Source organism: Leptonotus elevatus, chromosome 2 (assembly GCF_054856555.1).
Source record: "Leptonotus elevatus isolate MCC_2025b chromosome 2, RoL_Lele_1.0, whole genome shotgun sequence".
Classification (NCBI taxonomy): Eukaryota; Metazoa; Chordata; class Actinopteri; order Syngnathiformes; family Syngnathidae; genus Leptonotus; species Leptonotus elevatus.
In genome coordinates, this window is record NC_141240.1 from 21,129,718 (window position 1) to 21,152,169 (window position 22,452).

Genomic DNA, 22,452 nt, shown 5'->3' on the forward strand with positions numbered 1-22,452 from the left:
CAGATGTTAAGTGTCGAATTTATGATATTGTAGAGGATAAGACTGGATAAACACTGGCCTTGGCCTTGACCTTATCCCCAGAGGAAGGACCGCAAAACAAATACTTCCTGCACCAAGTGCCTTTAAAAATGTGAAAAGTATTGAATAATTTTTGCATGTTGAGAAATAATTTAGAAATGTAATCGTTGTTAAAATTTTAGTCAAATGTACTCTTGCCTACAGTAAGGTATTAAGGCCTGAGAAGCTGGTCACTCACCTGTTTGAGGTGGACGAAGATGTGGAAAACGATGAGGTAATAACTCTTACAATGTTCTCCCTAATGAGACCACCCATAGAAACGTGCAATTGGATGTTCCTAAATTGATGAAGTCGTCACAGCTTTAATAGCAGATTTGCAGATTTGCCTGGTAACTGAATATGAATGGAGAATATAGTGCATGAATAGACTATGTAGCATGTCACGTGTTTGCTTTGAGTTGTTTTCTGAGTATTTTAGGACATTTTTGCAAATGCCTTCATGTGTTTGTTCGGCACTCCCTCCTGCAGGACACAGACTCACTTGGGTCTCACAAGGGAGGAGTGTCTAAACACGGCTGGCTGTACAAAGGCAACGTGAACAGTGCAATCAGTGTTACTATGCGAGTGAGTATCAGAACAATGTTCTCCACTGCGGGCGTTGTTATCTTGTGTAATCCCCTTTCCTGAGTGGGTCAATGGCAGGTATTCAGGCCTTAAAGATCAATACAGGCCGTTATTTTCATTTTATCTTCTTACAGCTCATGTTAATATTTTTCCTGGCCTGCAATTTTGCTTGAAAAGGTTTGTCTCTACGCTGATGGTTGGTTTAAGATCTGAAGGTGGTCTTAATGAGGCCTAGGTGAGGGTAATGGATTGAAGCTGTTCCCTTCAGTTATGTTTGAAGATATTTGTTACACATCCCTTACAGCAGCGTCATTAACATCATGCCGCAAATTGTCATTGTAGTCCTTCAAAAGGAGATACTTCCATCTGGCTCAGCTTGGAGATGGTTCATACAACCTCAATTTCTACAAGGATGAAAACACCTCCAAGGAACCTAAAGGAACCATCTTCCTTGACTCATGCATGGGGGTTGTTCAGGTTAGGATGCGAAGGGCTACACACACAAACACACGCACAAATTAACAATGCGTATTGCTGTGATTATTATCTAGTTTGCATGGGTGTGAAATTGCATACTGAGCTGCCTGTCTGTAATATTTTGGGAACTTTATTAAATTAAGGTAAATGCGAGGGACAAAGTATTGGAACCTCTTCTCACTATGATGCAGTGCAGTTCCACACACAAGAAAAAAACTTCAATCCAATCCAGCTTGATTTATAAAGCATTTTAAAAACAACATAAGTGCCATACAATCACAATAATAAAAACTTTGTTAAGGTAATACCAATCTGACAAAACTGAACTTTTGTAAAGATTCAATTTTTGTCAACCGCACACTTATGCAACCTCAACAACAGTGAACAAACAAAAAAGCAGAGAGGAATTGCGTAAAAGAAACCACAGTGCCTGTGGAAAATCAACCAATCAGAGACATAAGGCGTGGTGTCAATCATTTGTTTTGCACTGACAGGCACAGGCACACCCCTGAAGCTTGCGCCTGTTCGCTTGTTATCCCAGAAAGGCACCTTATTCCCAATTGAGTGCTATTGTAACACAAACTTTTTTTTTGTTTATTTACTGATTTATTTTTGTCCGATGCCACACTGTTATGATTTTCCCCCCATAGATCGTACTTATCATGCCAATCAAACAAAAGTTTAAAATTTTAAGTCCTTTTATAATTTCTTATCTTGTTTTTCCAGAACAATAAAGTAAGGAGGTTTGGCTTTGAGTTGAAGATGCAGGATAAGAGCACATTCTTGCTGGCTGCAGAGAGTGAACTGGAGATGGAGGAATGGATCAGTACCCTCAACAAAATTCTCAATAGCAGCTTTGAACAGGCCGTGCAGGAGAAACATCACAGGGACTTACAAGGTGTTGTATGAAATATATATATTTTTACACATTTGTCATGAGTTGTTTTTTGACTACACATCACTATCATCCATCCATCCATCCAAAAAGGATTCCACCCTGTCATCCGTAGAACACTGGGTTAATAATAATGCCTTTGTCTTTTAATCGCTGTACTTAGACTGAGACTGTACTGTACATGTCATTGTATTTTTATATAACGTCATCAACCAAAATAACTCAAGTTGATCTTTTCCACAGATGAAGATGATGGAAAATCCGGCCTCTCCTCTAGTTTTCAAGACAGTTTTCAGGTGGATTTTTTTCCTCCCTTCATTTACCAAGTAAACCTTCTCAACCACCAACATTATTTTGTAAAACAATTTAGAAAAATAATCATAAATGCTTATTACAAGAATATTGCAATGAATAAACATGAAAAAGGAAGAGCACACAATTTTACTATTTGCACTTTAATTTTGTGACAGTTTGGTGGTTTGCATTCTTTCTAGACGGCCAGAGATATCGAGTTTAAAATGCGGAGTGAAGCCAGGCTGAAGTTGTTTACATTGGACCCTGACACACAGGTGTGTAAAATCAAAAACAATGTCATGATTTACAGCAGTTTCTGATAATGGTGCTCTATTCACAGAAACTGGATTTTACTAGCATTGAGCCAGATGTGCATCAGTTTGAGGAGAAGTTTGGGAAGACGGTCTTGGTCAGCTGTCATGATTTGTTGTTTAACCTGCAGTGCTGCATTGCAGAGAATGAAGAAGGACCAACGACTAATGTATGTTAACTTTATTGTAGTCTTTTGTCAATCGTATGCTTATTTAGATTGAATTTAATTATTTAGATTACTATAAATGTTTTCTTTCCTTCATGAAAGGTGGAACCTTTCTATGTGGTTCTGTCCCTCTTCGACGTTCAAAACAGCAGAAAAATCTCAGCTGACTTCCATGTGGATCTCAACCACCCTTTGGTCCGACAAATGACACCCGACTCTGCTTGTGGCCACGATTTGCACATGAATGGCTGTAAGGGTGAGGATCCTTTTGGTAACCAAAGGCTGGCCAGTGGGTTTCCAGAGACAGCTCTCCAATACCCCAAACAGGGGGTGTTTTCAGTCACGTGTCCCCATCCTGAAATCTTCCTGGTGGCGAGGATTGAGAAAGTCCTCCAAGGGGGTATCACCCATTATACTGAACCCTACATGAAGAGCTCAGACTCCACCAAGGTGCCCAAATGACAATGACAGCATGTACCCATCTACTTCCTCTATTTATGTGGTTTTTCAGAAAAGTAATCTCCTGTCCTGATTAGATGGCTCAAAGGGTGCTGAAGAATGCAAAGATGGCCTGCAGCAGATTGAGCCAGTACCGGATGCCGTTCGCTTGGTCTGCAAGGTCTTTTTTCCACTCAACTCTGAACACTTCAAATTACATTACTCAAAAATGTTAGCGAATTTCTGGATGAACCTAAAATGCAAGACCTTTCCAGGTAAAGTTATTGTGACCTTATTCAACGGTTAAGTGTTTCAGTACTTTTTGCACAACTTGTTGTTTTCTAAGGAACTAAATGACAACATTCACAAAAGGTGTCTGATCCATCAAAATTTCAAAAGACATCCACATCAACCACTTCTGGTATTTTTGTTGCAACCTGCTGGTGACACTCTAATCTCGGTGGCTCTGAGAACATCTCGAGTAACTCGAATTACTTACTTACATAAAAGATTTCAGCCTTGAGGCTTTGTTTAATTAATATCACTCGTGTTATGTGGCCTGTTTATATCTCAGGTATCATTTTTCTGCATGGACTGTTACCATGGATGCCCACTTCACTTGATGAGCTACACGGCATGCAGAAATAAGTGTAATGGTGGTGAGGCAGGAGATGTCTTTCTGTCCGATTACTCAATGAATCCATAGGACAATCAGTAGAATACTAAATTCTGAAAATATTCAATACCCGCGACCCTAGAGCGTACTGTTGTCATCTCTGTCTCATGATGTCAAAGTGTAAATAGCATGATAAAGAAGACTCAATGAATCCATAGGATAATTCAATTCTAATTGGACCAAGATACAGTATGTGTTGTTCCATTCTGGAATTCATTACCACCTCAACTCAGAAGCATAGACTCCTTCACGCAATTTAAATCACAACTCAAAACACACTTGTTTAAACAACTTAATGTCATTCTGCACTTCAATACACCCCACCCCACCTCACTTGTATTTGGGGGGGGGGGGGGGGCGATAAACTGTATGTTGTCCTTGAGTGCCAAGAAAGGCGCCTCTAAACATGATGTATTATTATTATTATTATTATTATTATTATTATTATTATATTTTTTTTTATTATTTTTATTATTCATGGATCAAACACCTATTGTGAATTTTGTCATTCAGCTTAAGTAGAGAACAGCAAGTTGTGCAAAAAGTAATGACATGTGGTACATGTGCATTTAAAGGTTTAGAGAAGGCCATTATAGGTTTACCTGCAAAGTTTATAGAGCATTTATGCTCATCCTGAAATTTCACCCGAAAGCCCAATATCCTTAACTCATAAGTATAGTCCATATTAAGACATCAGGCTCTTGTCTTTCAAGCATATTGTGCAATTAGTGTGTAAATTGTGTGGGCCAAGGGTCGGCTAGATCAGGTGAGGCTCCCTATCCATCACTATTATGTTATAACAGTACATTCCTACATAATTTCTGTCTGACTGAATTTTGCACATCAGCTACACACTCTTCATGGAAACCTGTGATGTGATTTCTCTTCGGCAATATTTATTCCTACAGGCCCGTGTTCAAAGATGCATCAGGAACTTTGGACAAAAACGCTCGCTTCTCAGCTCTTTACCGTCAAGACAGCAGCAAGTTGTCAGATGAGGACATGTTCAAACTTCTTACTGACTTTAGAAAGTACGTTTTCCCCTTTGTGCTAATATCCCTGCAAGTTATTCTAACAGCTGTTTTCCATTCATTATTCTGTTCTCCCAACAGACCAGAGAAAATGGCTAAACTTCCCGTGCTGTTAGGCAATCTGGATGTAACCATTGATTGTGTGGCCCCGGATGTGACCAGTAAATCTTTTAAATATTGACATAACAATAATTTAACCCTCAACCAAAAGAAAATGAAGTATCTCTTGTTCCTTTATTGCAGACTGCCTCACTTCTTCCTACATCCCTTTGAGGAACTTTGAAGTAAATGGATCAAACAGTGTCGCTCTGGAGGTGGAGGAATTTGTACCCTCCATTGCCAAGTGCTCTCAACCCTTTACCATCTATAAAAACCACCTTTATGTATATCCAAAGCACCTGAAATATGATGGTCAGAAATCTTTTGCTAAGGTACATGCGGTATACAGACATTAGCAACATTTGACTGATTGGAAAGCTTTTGGATCATGTCCACCTGTTCTGCTTTTAAGATTGCAAATCTACATCTAGGCAGGGTAGCAGCCTGTGATTCATTCATGAATACAGTGTTGATATTCACAAGCTTAGCTAATTATAAAGAGAACATCTGATTTTTTTCCATCTGTCCATGTACCTTCTTATTTGCCCTGTTTTTATCAAAGTATGCAGCCATTTTTATATTCCCTAATATTTTCCCTTCACTGGTCTGGGATTTTCCAGTTTCCATTTCCATTCATTTTAGCTGTCAGTAGGATTCCCTAATGTGTCAGGTTGATGAGAATGTTTTCCCCCCGTTTTTTATTGAAGTAATTCTTCCTCAATATACTTCTTGCCTTCTCAGGCCAGGAATATTGCAGTTTGCATTGAATTCAAGGATTCTGACAAAGAAGAAGCCCAGCCACTAAGGGTATGTACTGTAAACACGCTGATTTTTTTGCAGCTGAAATATGCATGCCAGGTCAAGGAAAAACATCAAGATAATTCATTGGCCTATGCGCAAATTCAGAATTTGGTGTTTAAGTAATTCAACACAGTTGGATACATTAGCGATGTAGTAAATGCACACTAAATGGAAAAGTGGTTTAAGCAGAGCTGGGAGTAAGTCACATACAGTATGTGCAAGTCATAAGTAATTCTCATGACTTCGACTTCAAGTCTCATGCAAGTCCCGAATTACTGCGGCAAGTCGCATCCCTGCTAAATTTTGATCAAGTCAAATCTAGTCATTACTTGGTTTAAATTACAACAAACAATAACAACACTTAACACTCAGTATATGTGCTTGTATTAATTGGGTCACACAGTTAAACTGAAGTTGATGTAGCAACCTGTCTTAGTTGGCTTCAAGGTGAAGGATGAAGTTACTGTAGATATAGTACACAGTAAATTTGACTCTCTTTTGAGTGAGACCAAATAGATTCAGTTTTAGAGTAATATTTACACTCGGAAGAGAGTAAAATAAAGAATTGAAAATAAATAAATAAAAGTCACTCAAGGGTTGGGGAAGCAACTCACAACCTTCAGCTTGGGAGACAGCCGATCTACTCCCTGAGCCACGCAGCTCCTGTGACTTTTTTTCCCCAATTCTTTATTTTACTCTCTTCCAAGTGTAAATATTAGTCTACTCTAAAACGGAGTCTATTTGGTTCCATTCAAACTAGAGTCAAATTTACTCTAAATAGAGTCAAATTTACAGAATTTACTGTGTAGTTGTGTCATTCTCTTCTTTCTGATTTAAAAAAGAAAAGAAAATCCTTGAATTCAAATGTAATTAACTTTTTACACTATCTTCATGATATTTGCTTCATGTGATGGCCTATGCGCTCCACATCATAGCCTATGGATTGCCATGTATCTCGACACCACAGAGCAAAACAACTTTAAAAAAATAAATTAAATAAAAACGCATGGCACAGTATTTTGAAAATGCAGATCAAATGTAAGCAGGTAGGACTTGATGTGGTTAAGTGCAAGTCAAATCAAATCTCAGAAATACCAAGTTTTTCTTTCACAAATTTTTTTGTTAAGCAAGTCCAAGATGACGCCTTCTTCAAATAATCACATAAGTAATTTTTTCAGATTATTCAGGAAACACAAAAAATGTAACCATTTGCATCATGAGGAGATGATTTAGGCAAAAAATAATAATTGTAATTGTAAGGGTGACTCGCATCAAGTCATGTGACTCAACTCCTTGATCTCTGGCTATAAGCATACTAGAGAAGTGCGGTTGTCCTCCATTGCCGTTTTCGGATTGACGTACTTTTGTATGCGGCAATGCCTCCACTGAACATCCATCCATCATCATCATTCATTTTCACAGACTCAACAATGTTATATTGTACATTTTTACCGGGTTGAATACTTCACTTGAGGTTTTCGGATTAGTTTTTTCTTTATCTAGGTTATATCTTGAAGTATAATTTATGGAACCATGTGCTGCTGCTTTCTTTAATTCACCGCAGTGCATCTACGGCCGTCCTGGAAGTTCTCTATTCACCAAGCAAGCCTATGCAGCTGTTTTGCACCATCAACAGAACCCTGAATTCTATGACGAGGTTACATTTCCTCTTACTACAATTTATCACTCTAGTAATCTTTGTGTTGATGTGACAAGATAACACTGTTTTCAGTGCTGCTACTCGTTTACTCTGCAATATTATGACAACCAACATTTAGGAATCTCTATCTCTCCCGCAACACAGATAAAGATAGAATTACCAACTCAACTGCACAAAAAGCACCATCTTCTGTTTACCTTCTATCACATTAGCTGTGACAGCAACAAGAAGAAGAAAGATGTGGTGGAGACCCCAGGTAGGCTGTTCCCAGCGCACTGCATATTATTGTATTGATGAAAATATAGCCAAAAAAACGTCTACAATTACTATTTAAGCATGTCCTAGGGAAAATGTGGTCAAGTCGGGCTTCACCATAGAACGGGACATTCTACCCAGATGGCAACATTTAGTTATTTTGTGACTTTACTAATTGGCTTTTTACTGGGTAACTTTTAGTCCGACTTTAAAGATACTATTGCCAGCAGTAAATGTCCTAGGATAAAATATGTGATGCAAAAATGACCCAGTGGGCTGTACTGTTTCGTTTATGGTCCAGACCAGAGAACCAAATTACAAGTGTGAACACAAATGAAGTACATCGTATCTCAAGTGGTAAAAAGCGGTGTTTTGCAGATCAGATTTTGATACACCTAGCAACTTGTGACTACTAAATTGCATTGCTTGGTGGAGACAGTTGAACATAGTTTCTGCCTTTTTGGCTACATGTCACAATTATTCCCGATACAAGCTAGAATATATTTACATTAAAGACCCATTCATAACAATGAAAATATGCAATAAATATCTCTTCTTTTTGCTTCTGCTGCCTGACATGTTATTTGTACAATGTTCCTTCTTTTGGAGAATGGGTCACAAGAAAGAAAAGTAATGGTAGTGCTGTAGCAGTATCTATAAATAATTAAATAAATCTATACAATTGAAGAGCACCATCATGAAAAATCCATAAATTATAATGATGTTTTCTTCCCCCTTAGTGTGGCTATTGTGCATTTATATTCATGCGAACTGTTATCCAGAGAGGCCTGGTAAAAATGTGTGCTGTATTCCTACAGTGGGCTCAGCATGGTGGCCACTGCTAAGAGATGGTAGGGTCAACATGACTGAACAGCAGCTACCCGTGGCTGCTCATTTGCCTGCGGGCTACCTCAGTTGCCAGGATGCTGCCGCGAAGGTAAAAAATCAAACATTTGTAAAGGACATTTGGTATACGTAACAGATATATTTTTGGCTCATACCTACTGGTATTGGATTGGGAGCTTTTACAGAGCAATTAGCATTATAACAAATAGTCATGTCATCTCAATCCATCATTTTTCATTGCAGCATTCTGGTTTGGATATTAAGTGGGTTGATGGAGGAAAGCCACTATTCAAAGTCTTAACGCATCTTGTTTCCACAATTTACACACAGGTAGGCATCGTGTAAATAAACACATAAGGGCGTCTCAATTCAACATGCTTGCTGGTTAGAGACTGTAATATCATTTGTGTGAATGCTGAAGAGCAATTCTCAAAATGTTAACATTTATTTAATATTCCACATTTCCTGAACAACATTTACAATATTTTTACTTTACGTCCTTCTACCACATTTCTCAACTGATTTAAACTATTACAACTTCAAATTGATCAGCTAATTGAGGACATATGATATATGGTGCTTTATCCAACATTCCACAAATTCCCACTTTTTCACAAAAAATAAAATTAAAATTAAATCTCAAATCAGCAGATATTTTACATTTACTCTGTAATTTCTCAAACAGTTAAACCATTCAGCCAGTTCTGCTAATTAAAGACTTATAAAGCTATCTATTGCCTTCCTCAAATGTCCACATTTTCACAATAAAATTCTTGAAATATTTGACTACTTCTTCCACATTTCTTGACTGACTCAAACTATCCCAAGTACCACATTGTACATTTCAACAATTCAATTAATTCCATAGCATTTCAGTCCAGCTTCAACTCTTCAGCATTCCTGCACAATTTAAACTGAAATTTCACTCTTTGGTTTCTTACATAATCATTTGTAATTCATTTAGGATCAACACTTGCACAACTTCTTCCACCACTGTGAAAGCATGAAAATGCCAGAACAAGCATCAGAGGGCGGGCTGGTGAAATTCCTAAAGGTTACATACTGCATTTAATCTTTTACAGGAAAACAACACTCACAATGTATTCATATCTTATTAAATGCCATCTACTACTCCCTTCCCTGCCAGAGTCTCCATGCCGTGGAAGGTCATATCATGGTCAACTTTCTTCCCACCATCCTCAACCAGCTGTTTTGTGTCCTCACCAGGGCTTCACGTGAAGATGTGGCTGTCAATGTGACCAGGTGAGACCACCACTACCAGCACAATGGTATATACAGTATCACACTTTTGTTTCCCATTTAACAATATGCTTATCACTTTCTCTTTAGGGTAATGGTGCACATTGTAGCACAATGCCATGAAGAGGGGCTTGAGCATTACCTGAGGTCTTATGTCAAGGTTACAATTTGTATTCTGTATACAGTGTAAACAATAGCTATGTTTTCTCCAATAAAAATCAGGAAATCATTTTTTTTTTGGTCTTTCCTTTATACAGTTTGTCTTTAAACCAGAGCCAGATTTCTCCAATGATGAAAACAACGTTCATGAGGAGCTGACAAAAGCCATGACAGCAATTTTGAAGCCATCCACTGATTTCTTAACAAGCAATAAGTTGCTGAAGGTAAACAACACTCATGGATCGGCTGGCGGTACTTTTAAGTCTAACTTCCACAGGTATAAATAACAATTTTTAAAGCTTTGAAGTGGCATATATGATGATACACAATGGTCCAATTCGCTGGTATGTTCGTAATGATTTTACTAATACAAAAATAAATATAATGAGATTTTACTTTGTTTTACAGCACTCTTGGTACTTCTTTGAAGCGTTAGTCAAATCAATGGCTCATTATCTTACAGAGAGTTGTCGAGTCAAAGTAAGTATTTTTTTCACTTGGGGAACCAAAAATTAGAAACTATATTTATTTAATTTCTTGTCTTGGTGCAGCTGTCAAGAAACCAACGTTTTTCTGCCTCCTTCCACCATTCCGTGGAGATCTTGGTCAATGTGCTGATGCTTCACATCACCCAGAAATACAAGGACAACCTGGATGCGGCGCGCAATGCTAATCACTGCCTGGCAGTTTTCATTAAGGTTGGTTTCACACCTAGAACCTGCAATAAACCATCTATCTTCCTTGTTCGATATTTCCCAGCAGGATTGGGATACATTTGTCAATGTTGAAAACATTGCCTTCATTGTTTCTATTCTCCCATCAGCGCTGCTTCACCTTTATGGACCGTGGATTTGTGTTCAGGCAGATCAATAATTATATGAATTGCTTCATACCTGGCGACCCCAAGGTTTTGAAATGCAGCTCTTTCAGACTTTTATTTATTAACCTCCTTTAAAGCCACACACTCTAAGATGGCTCCTATTTTTCTTCCAGACTTTGCATGAGTTTAAGTTTGAGTTCCTGAGAATTGTGTGCGACCATGAGCATTACGTCCCTCTCAATCTTCCCATGCCATTTGGAAAAGCACGTATACACAGGTTCCAAGGTAAGTTTGATTACTTACTACTCTCATGAGACTCTCATGACTATCAAGAGATGGAGTGGCATTGCTGTTCATAGCAGGGTTGTAATAGTTTTGGATTTTTCATTATTGACTTTTGATTTTTAAATTAAGTTATTTTTAGTTAGTTTTAAGAATGGGCTCATTAGTTTTTATTTTTCAGTAATTGTTAGTTACATTTTTGTTTAGTTTCAGCTACTTATTATTATTATTATTATTATTTCTAAGGAACTCTTACTTTTATTTTACTTTGTTAACAAAATTGTTCTTTCAATTTTAGTTTGAGCTATTTAATTTGTTTTCGTTAACTGTGGTTCGTAGATTTTCAGCTGGACTACTCACTGACTGATGACTTCTGTCGAAATCACTTCCTGGTGGGTCTGCTCCTGAGGGAGGTGGGCAGCGCCATACAGGAGAGCCGAGAAATTCAGCAGATCGCCATCCAGGTGCTGAAAGGGCTGATGATTAAACACGCATTTGATGACCGCTATGCTGCCAAAGTGAGTGTCCAGCTCGTACGTTATTCAAATTTAGTAGTCAGGAAAACAGGTTACAAACCATCACATTTTTTTGATACGTTCAACTCCACTATCAATGCAAAGCTTTAATACAGATTTACTGTTGTATTACACCTTTTACAGTAGCGTGATTGCAAATTAATGCTAATGCTAGAGCAGGGGTGTCAAACTCATTTTTGTGGCCTGCCACATTGTATTTAATGTTTCCCTAAGAGGGCCATTATGACTGTTACCCCAACCCACATACAGCCAATGTATGATTTCCTCATATTATCACATATACACAACTAATTAATTAACTTTTGAAATCAGAAGCAAGTAAAACAAAATAATAATTCTGCTCAAGCGGTATTTGGTAGTCTAAAAAATATTTAGGAATCAATTTTGTCTCAGAACAGCTACAGTAATTTACACGTGCATGTTTCTCAGTTTTGTGCATGGATTATTTGAAATATCACAGCGGAGACAGAAACTGTCCCCCAATTTAGGAATGACCCATATAATAATTCAATTCAATTCCAGAGCCATCAGGCCAGACTTGCCACCCTCTACCTGCCCTTGTTTGGCTTACTACAGGAGAACGCCCACAGGCTGGAAAGCAAGGACTTCATTCTCCCAAGCCACCACAATGTAAGTCTGACATCTGGTGGTATCATAGGGAACTGCAGCTAGAAGCACAGTATCACTTCATTGTTGAAAATGAACAAAATAACTATTTTCCACAACACTGCAAATCTTTTTTTATTATCCAAGCCGTATTCCACACTGCTTATCCTCACTGGGGTTGTGATTAAGTTTAAGTTGATCTCAGCTGACTTTAGGCCAGAGGTACATTCTGAAGTAGTCAGACCTGAGGCACACACATGACCAAGTCGGCTTTCAGTTACACTTTTGCACAGTAAAATAGAATGAATAGGTGTGCCTGTAATTTCCCTACATAATTCTTAAGTCTTGCCATGTGCCTTTTAACTATAACTATTGAGTTTTTCTTTTCACATAACCCATGGCTTCAGATTTTTAAAATGTATTTTGCTCCAAACAACAAATAAAAATGTGACAACAAAAAGTGCAGCTTCTTCTGAGTTAATTATGAACAGACTGTGCTTCCGCATTGTGATTATTATGAGCAAAATGAAATTTACTTTGAATTTGACCCAAAAATAAATAAATCATTTTACTCTGTTAAAACAACAACAACAAATAATAGAGGCTGTAAACAAATGTCAGGAGTGATCATTTTAAAATGTGGCTTTTGTCCTTGTTTAGGAAAAGAGCCCTTCCAATAATTTCCTAGATTACATTTTCTTGCCTATTTTGTTGTGTTTTGTTGCCAGAAACCGAGAGAGGAATCACTGGTGGTGAACTCTCTGGTGAGCCCCCAAAAGCATAGTATGTACATAGACGGTGCTCTTCACAAAGATGTTTTTGGAGCAAGTGAGTTCCTTCAACACCATCTCACCTAAGATTTATTGTATCTTCTGGGTTTGGCTGCACACAATGATTTTACATTCACAATACTACTTTTGTACCTTTTACAGCTTTGGGAACATACTAACATCTGTATCAGTTTAGCCAGGAAATAGTACAGTTAGTTACCCTGGATTCCAGTAATTAGGCCTATATTTAAAGTCGCTGTAAAATGAAAATAAATACAGTATGTTTTATGAATCTGACAGACCACCGAGAAGAGTTATTAACAGCCGAAAGAATGACATTTAGAGTTTTCTTCTTGTCGTCAGTTTAACACTATAGCGCCACGATATCTGTAGTTTTTTAATTTACTTAACCTGATCTTTACGAGTAGTTTTCTCAGACAAAACAACCAGACTTCTGATAATTACCAAGCACTCGCAGATAACAATACATATTGAATCTTTTAGGCCACAATATTTTGTAAGTGGGCTGCCTTGGAACATTTTCACTGTATGACATGTGAGAGTGCAGATATTTCTCGATGCAGACTTTCATGTAGCTATGCACTGACCTTTATTTGTCACTGCAGCCTTTCCTCACAGTTCCACTCCCAATGTTGGTTCAGTTCACCTTGCAGACTCTAGAGGCTCCCTGATCTCCACCGACTCTGAAAGCAGCCTGCTGGAAAAGAGTTGTGACAGGGTACACATCCTGGACAAGGTAGATAGTGAATAACACACTGCATTTTTGTTGTTGTTCAAAACACATACTGTGTCAGAACATTTTTATTACATTTCTTTGCACCTTGCACATAAAAAGCTCCCATAACCCTTCTTCTTCAACGTCTCAACACTACAAGCAGAAATTGTTAAGGAGTCACTTGGTCAATGTCCTATGCGATTGGCTGGTGACTAGTCCCAGGTGTACCCCACTGGATAAGCTCCAGCACACCCCTGACACGAATGAGGATAAAAAGGAGAACTCTAGTGGTACATTAAATAATAAATGCCTAAATACATTTTAGCTGTATTTAACTTTTAAGTTAAGTTCATTTTTGTTTAATCTCTAAGAACTGCTTGTTTCTATACATGTATTCAGGTATTGGTTTATTTAACCTTTGTATGCAATACATTGTAAGTGAATCAATATTTATGTAGCCTACAGTTTTTCATATTTTACTATCGTTAAGCGTGGTCTCTATCGACCTCCTCTTCTGCTTCCACGAGCATCATGGAGGCCAGACTAGCCCTAAGATGCAGGTGGTTAGAGACCAAACTCTCGTGGTTTAACCGCCAGCAATGTGTGCTTTCTACATAAACCCCCTCCCCACACCCCACCCCAGAATGTTCCCCATGAGGTTGCCATGTTTGCTTTAAATTAGACATATGGCTACATCAATTTCATTTAGCATCCTTTTTTTTTTTTTTTAATATTTTCCGTAGCAGCTTTCGCAGCAAATGAGCTGCAACAGTTTTTACGTCTGTGGGTTTCGAGTAAAATTGCATTTTTAAGAGTCGATTTCTCCCCTTCTTCAACTGTCTAGAGTTTAACTTTCTCACTCTCTTTTTTTATCAGAACCACTTGGCTTCAAATTTGGGAAGTTCTGTGCTGCGTTGTGATAAAATGGACCGAGATGAGAGCAAAAGCCTGCTCATGTGCTTTCTGCATATCCTCAAAAGCATGTCAGAGGGTATGTCTATTTCTTTGTAGTACCACCATTTACATAGAAATACAATTCTCTCATAAATTGTGTGTGAATGATATTGCTAAAGTGAAATCCAAGGAAAGAGCTGAAGATACTTGATGTATATAGTATCTCATCTAAGTGCAGTGAGTGCTTTCTGGATAACTGAACTTAAAGACAGCTTACAGTACTCAGTAGCAATGCAGTAGGTGAAAACTGATTTATTTTTTTTAAATTGTGTGGTTTTTGTTTTTGGTGAACTGATAACTCCCTGAAAACGCTAGAGGAGTTGCAGTATTTGGGTTATTCCAGAATCATAGGACATTTTCTGTCCCCTCCTCTCACGCATTAGTCTTAGTAATATGACAGACTTTGGTTTGGGGGAGGAGATACATAATTGTTGATGTTTGTTTGTACAAATGGTAATTTTTCCTGGTCATCTTAAAGTTTGGGTATCATATGTTCAAAACTGTTGCAATTTATATATGACTGACCTTGAATTGGATATATATGCATGGGGGAAAAAAAACAAGCATGAGAATAGTCTAAACAATAGCATCGTATGTGAATCGTTGTGGCCATTTGTAGTGTTTCATACAGTAAATCAGATTTTCATGTAGTTGCTACGGGATACATTCACAATCACACTGTGATTGAGTTGCAACCGGTTGAGGGTGTCGTCAGCTGTAGGCTGAACAGCAGGTTCAGAAATGGATTGATGTCTCAGCATTCACACAAGAAGACCACCAAGTATAAACAGTTGACCTTTATTACCCTCAGATGCCCTTTATGCATACTGGAACAAAGCATCATCTTCTGAGCTAATGGACTTTTTTACACTACTGGAGTAAGTATGATGCCATAGCATACAATACTGCATACACCCAGAGCTCATGTTTTATTTCATTTGGTCCAATCTGCAGAGTCTGCCTTCATCAGTTTAGATACATGGGGAAGCGAGTCATTGTCAGGTGGAGTAAATAAGGTTTTTAGTATCTGTTGAAATGTAATAAAATGTCTATTTTTATGATTAAACAAGCGTTTCCTTTGAGTCCTTTTAATCCTTTTGCTTGATCTTCCGTAATTACTGCTGCTGGACAAATATTGATATGGTTAATGTTATGACCCTTAACCACTCCTGCATGGGTAAAAGTGCACTAACTTTGCGTGATGCTTCTTTTTATTGCATAATTTCATTCTCTTACTACGCATCTGGTTCCAGTAAAAGCAAATTGACTTCTGACGTACATTTATTTTGCTGCCAGCAGGAGTCATGAAACGGCAATGCCTGTGGGTCCAGACAGGAAGTCCTTGACCCTGCCGGTGTCTCGTAACAGGGCAGGGATCCTGCACGCCCGTTTACAACAGCTTGGGACATTGGAGAATTCGCACACGCTCAACAATAGTAAGATTCTACAATTGACAGATTCGTTTAAGCCCTGCCCCCGCGGACTCCCACTGGGCACCCTTAATACAGTAAAACTTCATATTTTAGAGGGGCCTTGCACTAACACTAACAGAGTAAACAGATTTGTGAGCACTTATTGTGAATATAGAAAAAGTATTAGCTCTTTGAGTTCTCATGTGTTGTGCTTTTATAATTTTGTTAAGTATACTTTAGTTGTAAAGGATATATATTTTTTTTAGTAGCAAGCGGAAACTATTATAGTCTAAGGTTAGAAACCCATGTAAAAAAGGGGGGGGGGGGGGGGAGTCATTACCGTGCATTATTTTTCTAATCAAACAAGCTATTAAATAATAATGGTAGTCAGGAAGACTTATAATAGCACTTATCTTCCAAGGAATATTGAGTTATCACGTTTCGCATATATGGCTATAATAAATCGACCTTGTGTTGTTGCCATCAGTGTACTTCCATACAGAAGCCGATGTGAACAGCCAATGTTTGCTGGAGGCCAACGTGTCCACTGAAGTGTGTCTGACTGTGCTCGACACACTGAGCATTTTCATTATGGGATTCAAGGTACAGTATTTGCAGCGATGACTTGTAGATACTGTGAATGCAATCACTTTAGGAAACAAAGCAAAGTATGATGATAAATATATATTTTTATGGAAAAAACGTTTTAACTCAGTTGAAAAATAAATGGAATCAAAAATACCCCTCTTACAGTATATCAGTTGACGTAATGTAGCCGCGTTGAAATTTAATCACTTTTACTGTATTATCTTTGCCACTTTATACACTGTACAGCAAATAACTCCACAATATGTTCGCGCATGCGGTTTCCTCCCTCAGAGCCAGCTGAACTCAGATCTTGGCCACAACCCACTGATGAAGAAAGTATTTGAGGTGCATCTGTGCTTTCTGCAGATCCCTCAGTCTGAGGCTGCTCTCAGGCAGGTCTTCGTCTCACTGAGGACTTTTATCTACAAGGTGAACATTCTTGATTAGAATGCCTGTTGATATTTCAAGTACACTACAATATATGGGGAAAATGTCGCTTTTATGGATGAAAGAAGGAATGATTGGATAATCAATAACTGTTTGGACCAGGCTTTTTGGTTCCCTCACAGTGCAGCATGAATGCTAACGAACGAATGCTCGAATGAATTTAGTGTGAAAAGAACTCGACAGCCCTGACCTAAAGCCTATAAAATACTTTTGTGATGAACTACAATGGTGTTTGGAGAATAGTTATTGCCTCAGATGCATCATGAATGACCACAGATCCGCATTTTCTTCCCTTGCTGTAGGTGTATTGGCCTGGTGTCCCCATAACTATGCCAATTGTTTTTGTAATCTGTGCCTCAAATTGCCTTTATGAGGTGTGACAAAAGTTCCAGGACTGACGTCACAAAATACCTATTTCAAATCCAAACTAAGAGTTTTCCCCTTCAGGCACTCCTGGAAGGGTTCTTTCGGCATCTTCTGCATCTCCGTCGCAACAGCCATCTTGATGTGATCCACGATTTAAAAACGGGTCCCCTCAATGACCTCCTTGAGCTTGGAAAGAGAAAGAAAAATTGCACAGAGCTAGGTTGGGTGAGATGGGAGGTTGTTCCAACATAGAAATATTCTTCTCCGCCAGGAACTCTCCGATGCTCAGGGCAGTGTGTGGTGAAGCAGCCCCAAGATACATTTCTCGTAGGATTTCTTCAAAGGCGTGCTGGTTGATGGTCTGGCAAGCACTGGAGGGGATTCTTTTGCGGCACTAGTCCTGAAACTTTTATGACACCCCGTTCTTTGCAGGGTCCTGTAAAATGTCATTTTCTCACCCACATATCCTCCAGTTCCCCTGCACGTTCTTCGACGGCCGGGCCGACATGTGTGCCTCCTTATGCTATGAGATCCTGAAGGGTTGCAACTCCAAGCTGAGCTCGCTCCGCAATGCCGCCGCCAATCTCCTTTACATCCTCATGAAGAGCAACTTCGACTACACTGGGCGTAAATCGTTTGTCAGAAGCCATCTGCAGGTATCTGTTTCGGATGAAAAGGATTCTTGGTTCGTACAAGCGGTGTTTGTATCTCAGATTGGTTTGCTCTGCATTCTGCTCAGGTGGTGATTGCTGTCAGTCAACTGATCGCTGATGTCATCGGCATCGGTAGCACGCGTTTCCAGCAGTCTCTGTCTATCATTAACAACTGTGCAAACGGCGATCAAAGCATCAAGGTCAGCGGTGGGTTGGTGATGTCTGACACTTAAATGAAATCAGCTTTGTTTTTATGGCTTTGCACACAACCAATTCAAACAGCAGATAAAAAAAGGTTAATAAAACACACAGTATTAAAGTACATGCTGTCCAGCCTCCTGGCGCACAAATGCAAGAGAAGTCAAGATTTTTACATGTTTTGAATTCTCATTAACCTTGTGACTGGCTTGCAACCATTCTATGGTGCATTCCACTTTTGGCCCAGAAAATCAGCTTGGATCAGCTCCATCTTACCTGTGACCCTAGTAATGTGTCAAGTGGATACGTTCATTTTAGTTTATGTCACTTTATGCAGGTCCCTTCAGTTCACCTAATGATAGTTTAGTTCAGATTGTTTTGTTTACTTTACTTATCTTAAGTTCAGTCCACAGTCAAAGCAACTTTTTCTAAATTTAATTTCAGTTCACATAATATTCCCAGGTTACTTGACTTGTGTTTACTAGGGCTACGTTTAAAAAATGTCATAATCGATATGGAATTGATTTTCCTTTTCGAGCCTAATATAAATTCATAAAACCATTGATCGGTTATTTTCATATCTCTTTTTCTCATAAATTCATAAGAAAATAGAATTTTAAAGTTTTTTTTTTTTTTTTACTGTTTTCTTGAAATGTACTGTTCACGTGAATTTAAAAGTATTTTCTTACATTTATTTAAAAAAAATAACTTATTGCATTTTAAGACAATTCTGAATCTTTTTAATTTATATTTACAATTATTGAATTTGAATTATGAAAAAAAATCATCTCATCGTTGTTGATGTCAATGTTTGTGTAACACTTAAGTGATAAAAAGACGTTACTTTCATTGATAAACTAAATCATTTAACCAGTTACTGCCTCCGCAAAATTAAATTTGGAATTTAATGTTTGTGTAGTTTTTAATCATGTCCTTGATATTTAAGAAGAATTGATGTTCCATAATTAATCAATATCGGTTTGAAGTTAAATGAATCGAATTGAATTGAAAAAAAAACGAATATGAATCAAACTGAACTCTTGTGAGTCAAAATTGAATCGATTCAGGGAATTAGAATCAATACCTAGCTCTAGTGTTTACCTGACAGTAGTTGAATGTGCACCGCTGTATTTTCCAGCACACTGCGTTCCCGTCAGATGTGAAGGACCTGACCAAACGAATCAGAACAGTGCTAATGGCCACGGAGCAAATGAAAGAGCACGAGAACGACCCCGAGATGTTGGTGGACCTCCAGTATAGTTTGGCCAAGTCGTATACAAGCACGCCAGAGCTCCGCAAGACCTGGTTGGACAGCATGGCGCGGATCCACAACAAGAATGGCGACCTCTCAGAGGTGCTTTCAAAAAAAGGAAGAGAAACTGAAGAACAACATTTTTGACTTGTATTATGAAGCTGTTTTGTCTGCTCTCCTCTCAGGCAGCCATTTGCTACGTGCATGTTGCAGCTCTAGTTGCTGAGTACTTGTGGAGGAAAGGTGAGCTTACTGTTGCCCCTTTGCTCAACATTTTTATGACCCCGTAGATTACCCAAGTAAAGAAAAGAACAGGCCCTACTCACGTTTGCTTCCCTCTCTTTATTTGTAAGGAATGTTCAAGCACGGCTGCTCAGCATTTCGCGTCATCACTCCAAACATTGATGAAGAGGCAGCCATGATGGAGGACGTAGGGATGCAGGACGTACATTTTAACGAGGTGTGTACTCTACGTGTCACTCCAAAGCCCTGATGCAGCATTTTTTTCTACATTATCTCACGTGTCACCTAATGCCTGTGTACTATTGCGTCTTATCTCTGTTGAGTGTTAATTGTTCTGTGAAATTATGATGGGAAACTCAAAACAGACTTTGACACAGGGTGTGGTTCATGTGTTGTTGCACACACTTCTGGCGCTGTGTCAGTGAACCACACCTCAGTGTACAATTCAGAAAACGACTACAATTAAAAATGTCAATAAAATGTTATTTGTACAGGAGGTGCTGATGGAGCTGTTAGAGGAGTGTGCTGATGGTCTTTGGCATGCAGAGCGCTATGAGCTCATTGCTGATGTCTACAGGCTCATCATTCCCATCCATGAAAAACGCAGAGATTTTGAGGTACAAAATGTTAGCCCTATTGTGAGGGCGGACACAAATGGACTCTTACTGTACTCCTATTTTGGACAGTTCAAAAAACAGAAGGAATCACACTATGCAATTCATAAATTTACAATGGGCATGATAGCTGAGGTAACATTCTCAAAATCGTCCAATATCTTTCAAGATTTATTGTTCAGTAGTGACCACGCATAGATCAAAAATTGTGTTTTCTTCTAAGCTTAGTTAAAAAACAACAACAACACACTGCTTGTTTTATGGGAACCTTGCCATTCACCCCCCAAGATGTCTAAGCGGGGGGCATGTTATGCACTATTATTTACCAATACAATGTCGGTAAAGCATGCAAATACGCATGTGATATGATATGATGATGACATTCTGCTTTCGCCAGGCCCTTTCCCTCCCCCATATGCAGCACTTACAGTATACAAATATAAATACATTCACCATTCATCTTCTCCTTTAACAAATCCATTGAATGATGGTAGCACAGCACCGTTTCTGTCAGTTTTGGTCCAAAATCTGAATTGCAACTGGAATCAAGAGCCCTGTTTGTATCCTCGGTTGTTTCTGACCTTTCTGTGTAAACTTACACTGGCTTTAAAAAGTATGAACATCCTTGTTTAAATGCCACGTATTTGCGATATTATAAACAAGACCATGATGACACATTCCAAAACCTTTTTCCACAAAAATCTGGCATTTGAACAAGGGTGTGTTGACTTCTTATATCCACCGTGTTGTAAACACATGTACTGCAGTACTTGCTTTCTGCTATCGGCCTCTGTGGGTCAGTGCTGTGATTGAGTGGTGATAAGTCCAGTGTCAGTCCTACGTCAGCCAGTATAGAGTCCAGCTCCCCTGCGCCCCAGGACAGAATAATTGGTATACAACATGGACAGACGACTCCATTCTAAGATATGTGAGGTAGACAGAGACTGGCTGAATTGAAAGCCAGTCTTTAACATGTCTGTTGCTTTTGACAGGCCAGACAATTCTTATTGCCGCCAATCAGCAGCCTCTTCATTATGCTTACCATTTAAAATGATTACCATCACAAACAAACTCAAACATATAAAGCATATAATAAAACTAAACCAATACATTGTTGTGTTTTTGGTGCTGCAGAAACTGACACACGTGTATGATACCCTCCACCGGGCCTACACTAAAGTTTTGGATGTGATGCATACTGGCAAGCGTCTGCTGGGTACATACTTCAGAGTGGCCTTTTTTGGACAGGTAATGCACTATCCCGTTCCAACTCAGGCTGTAAGTGGGCAGAGGTTGTATACAGAATTGAACGGCACAAAATGGAATTGTACTAACAGTGTTTTCTGATCACCCTTCACTTTCATGTAGTGCTTTTTTGAGGATGAAGATGGCAAAGAATACATCTACAAGGAGCCAAAGTTCACACCTCTATCTGAGATTTCACAGAGGTTGTTGAAGCTCTACTCGTACAAGTTTGGTCAAGAGAATGCCAAGATCATCCAAGACTCAGGAAAGGTAGGAACACCTTTGCAGAGCTGCACTAATAAACAGATGAGCCTCACTGATTGTTGTGTACCGTACTTTTCAGCCATAAGTCAGACTTTTTGTCATAGTTTGGCTAGTCCTTTGACATATACTCAGGTGCGACTTGTGTATATTAAAAATTCGACCTCGGCCTGGCACCCAAAACTCCCGTGAAGAGAAAAAGAAAAAGAAGAGCCATGATGCTCTTAACCTTGACTGAAGATTTATGTTTGTGTATTGCAGTGCAGTGTCTATTTAAAGGTTCTTAAAAGTTATGTCTGTAGAGCACACTTATAAGACAAAAGTACTTTTTGCCTTTGTGCTCCAGGATGCCCAAATAAAATGAGTAAAGTCTATAAAGGTGTGGGTTGATGATTTTTGTGTGGAATGACTTAAGAGACCTCAAGCCCATCAACCAGGCCCTGCCTCAGGTCCAGATT

At 38.8% G+C, this 22,452-nt stretch overlaps 1 protein-coding gene across 6 annotated transcripts in view; it reads left to right on the forward strand.

Annotated features, from left to right (window-relative positions):
• LOC147178826 (dedicator of cytokinesis protein 9-like) overlaps positions 1-22,452 on the forward strand; it is a 46,670-nt gene that overhangs the window by 18,841 nt on the left and 5,377 nt on the right. For 3 of the 6 annotated variants that reach the window (XM_086068396.1, XM_086068397.1, XM_086068394.1), the window contains 43 exons: positions 223-292; positions 547-642; positions 985-1,119; positions 1,846-2,017; positions 2,258-2,310; positions 2,509-2,583; positions 2,649-2,789; positions 2,889-3,236; positions 3,323-3,405; positions 4,809-4,931; positions 5,013-5,092; positions 5,175-5,362; positions 5,772-5,837; positions 7,396-7,488; positions 7,636-7,747; positions 8,565-8,683; positions 8,836-8,922; positions 9,557-9,646; positions 9,740-9,855; positions 9,943-10,012; positions 10,110-10,235; positions 10,420-10,491; positions 10,563-10,709; positions 10,835-10,918; positions 11,005-11,116; positions 11,453-11,631; positions 12,172-12,279; positions 12,984-13,083; positions 13,652-13,782; positions 14,638-14,752; positions 15,527-15,593; positions 15,670-15,717; positions 16,015-16,151; positions 16,615-16,730; positions 17,007-17,144; positions 18,002-18,184; positions 18,268-18,381; positions 19,518-19,733; positions 19,817-19,874; positions 19,985-20,091; positions 20,369-20,491; positions 21,623-21,736; positions 21,857-22,003. In XM_086068396.1, coding sequence (XP_085924522.1) covers positions 223-292; positions 547-642; positions 985-1,119; positions 1,846-2,017; positions 2,258-2,310; positions 2,509-2,583; positions 2,649-2,789; positions 2,889-3,236; positions 3,323-3,405; positions 4,809-4,931; positions 5,013-5,092; positions 5,175-5,362; positions 5,772-5,837; positions 7,396-7,488; positions 7,636-7,747; positions 8,565-8,683; positions 8,836-8,922; positions 9,557-9,646; positions 9,740-9,855; positions 9,943-10,012; positions 10,110-10,235; positions 10,420-10,491; positions 10,563-10,709; positions 10,835-10,918; positions 11,005-11,116; positions 11,453-11,631; positions 12,172-12,279; positions 12,984-13,083; positions 13,652-13,782; positions 14,638-14,752; positions 15,527-15,593; positions 15,670-15,717; positions 16,015-16,151; positions 16,615-16,730; positions 17,007-17,144; positions 18,002-18,184; positions 18,268-18,381; positions 19,518-19,733; positions 19,817-19,874; positions 19,985-20,091; positions 20,369-20,491; positions 21,623-21,736; positions 21,857-22,003 — 5,059 coding nt within the window. Of the gene's footprint in view, positions 1-222; positions 293-546; positions 643-984; positions 1,120-1,845; positions 2,018-2,257; positions 2,311-2,508; positions 2,584-2,648; positions 2,790-2,888; positions 3,237-3,322; positions 3,406-4,808; positions 5,093-5,174; positions 5,363-5,771; positions 5,838-7,395; positions 7,489-7,635; positions 7,748-8,564; positions 8,684-8,835; positions 8,923-9,556; positions 9,647-9,739; positions 9,856-9,942; positions 10,013-10,109; positions 10,236-10,419; positions 10,492-10,562; positions 10,710-10,834; positions 10,919-11,004; positions 11,117-11,452; positions 11,632-12,171; positions 12,280-12,983; positions 13,084-13,651; positions 13,783-14,637; positions 14,753-15,526; positions 15,594-15,669; positions 15,718-16,014; positions 16,152-16,614; positions 16,731-17,006; positions 17,145-18,001; positions 18,185-18,267; positions 18,382-19,517; positions 19,734-19,816; positions 19,875-19,984; positions 20,092-20,368; positions 20,492-21,622; positions 21,737-21,856; positions 22,004-22,452 lie in introns of all 6 variants that reach the window. The other 3 variants (XM_086068393.1, XM_086068392.1, XM_086068395.1) reach the window with 2 other exon arrangements.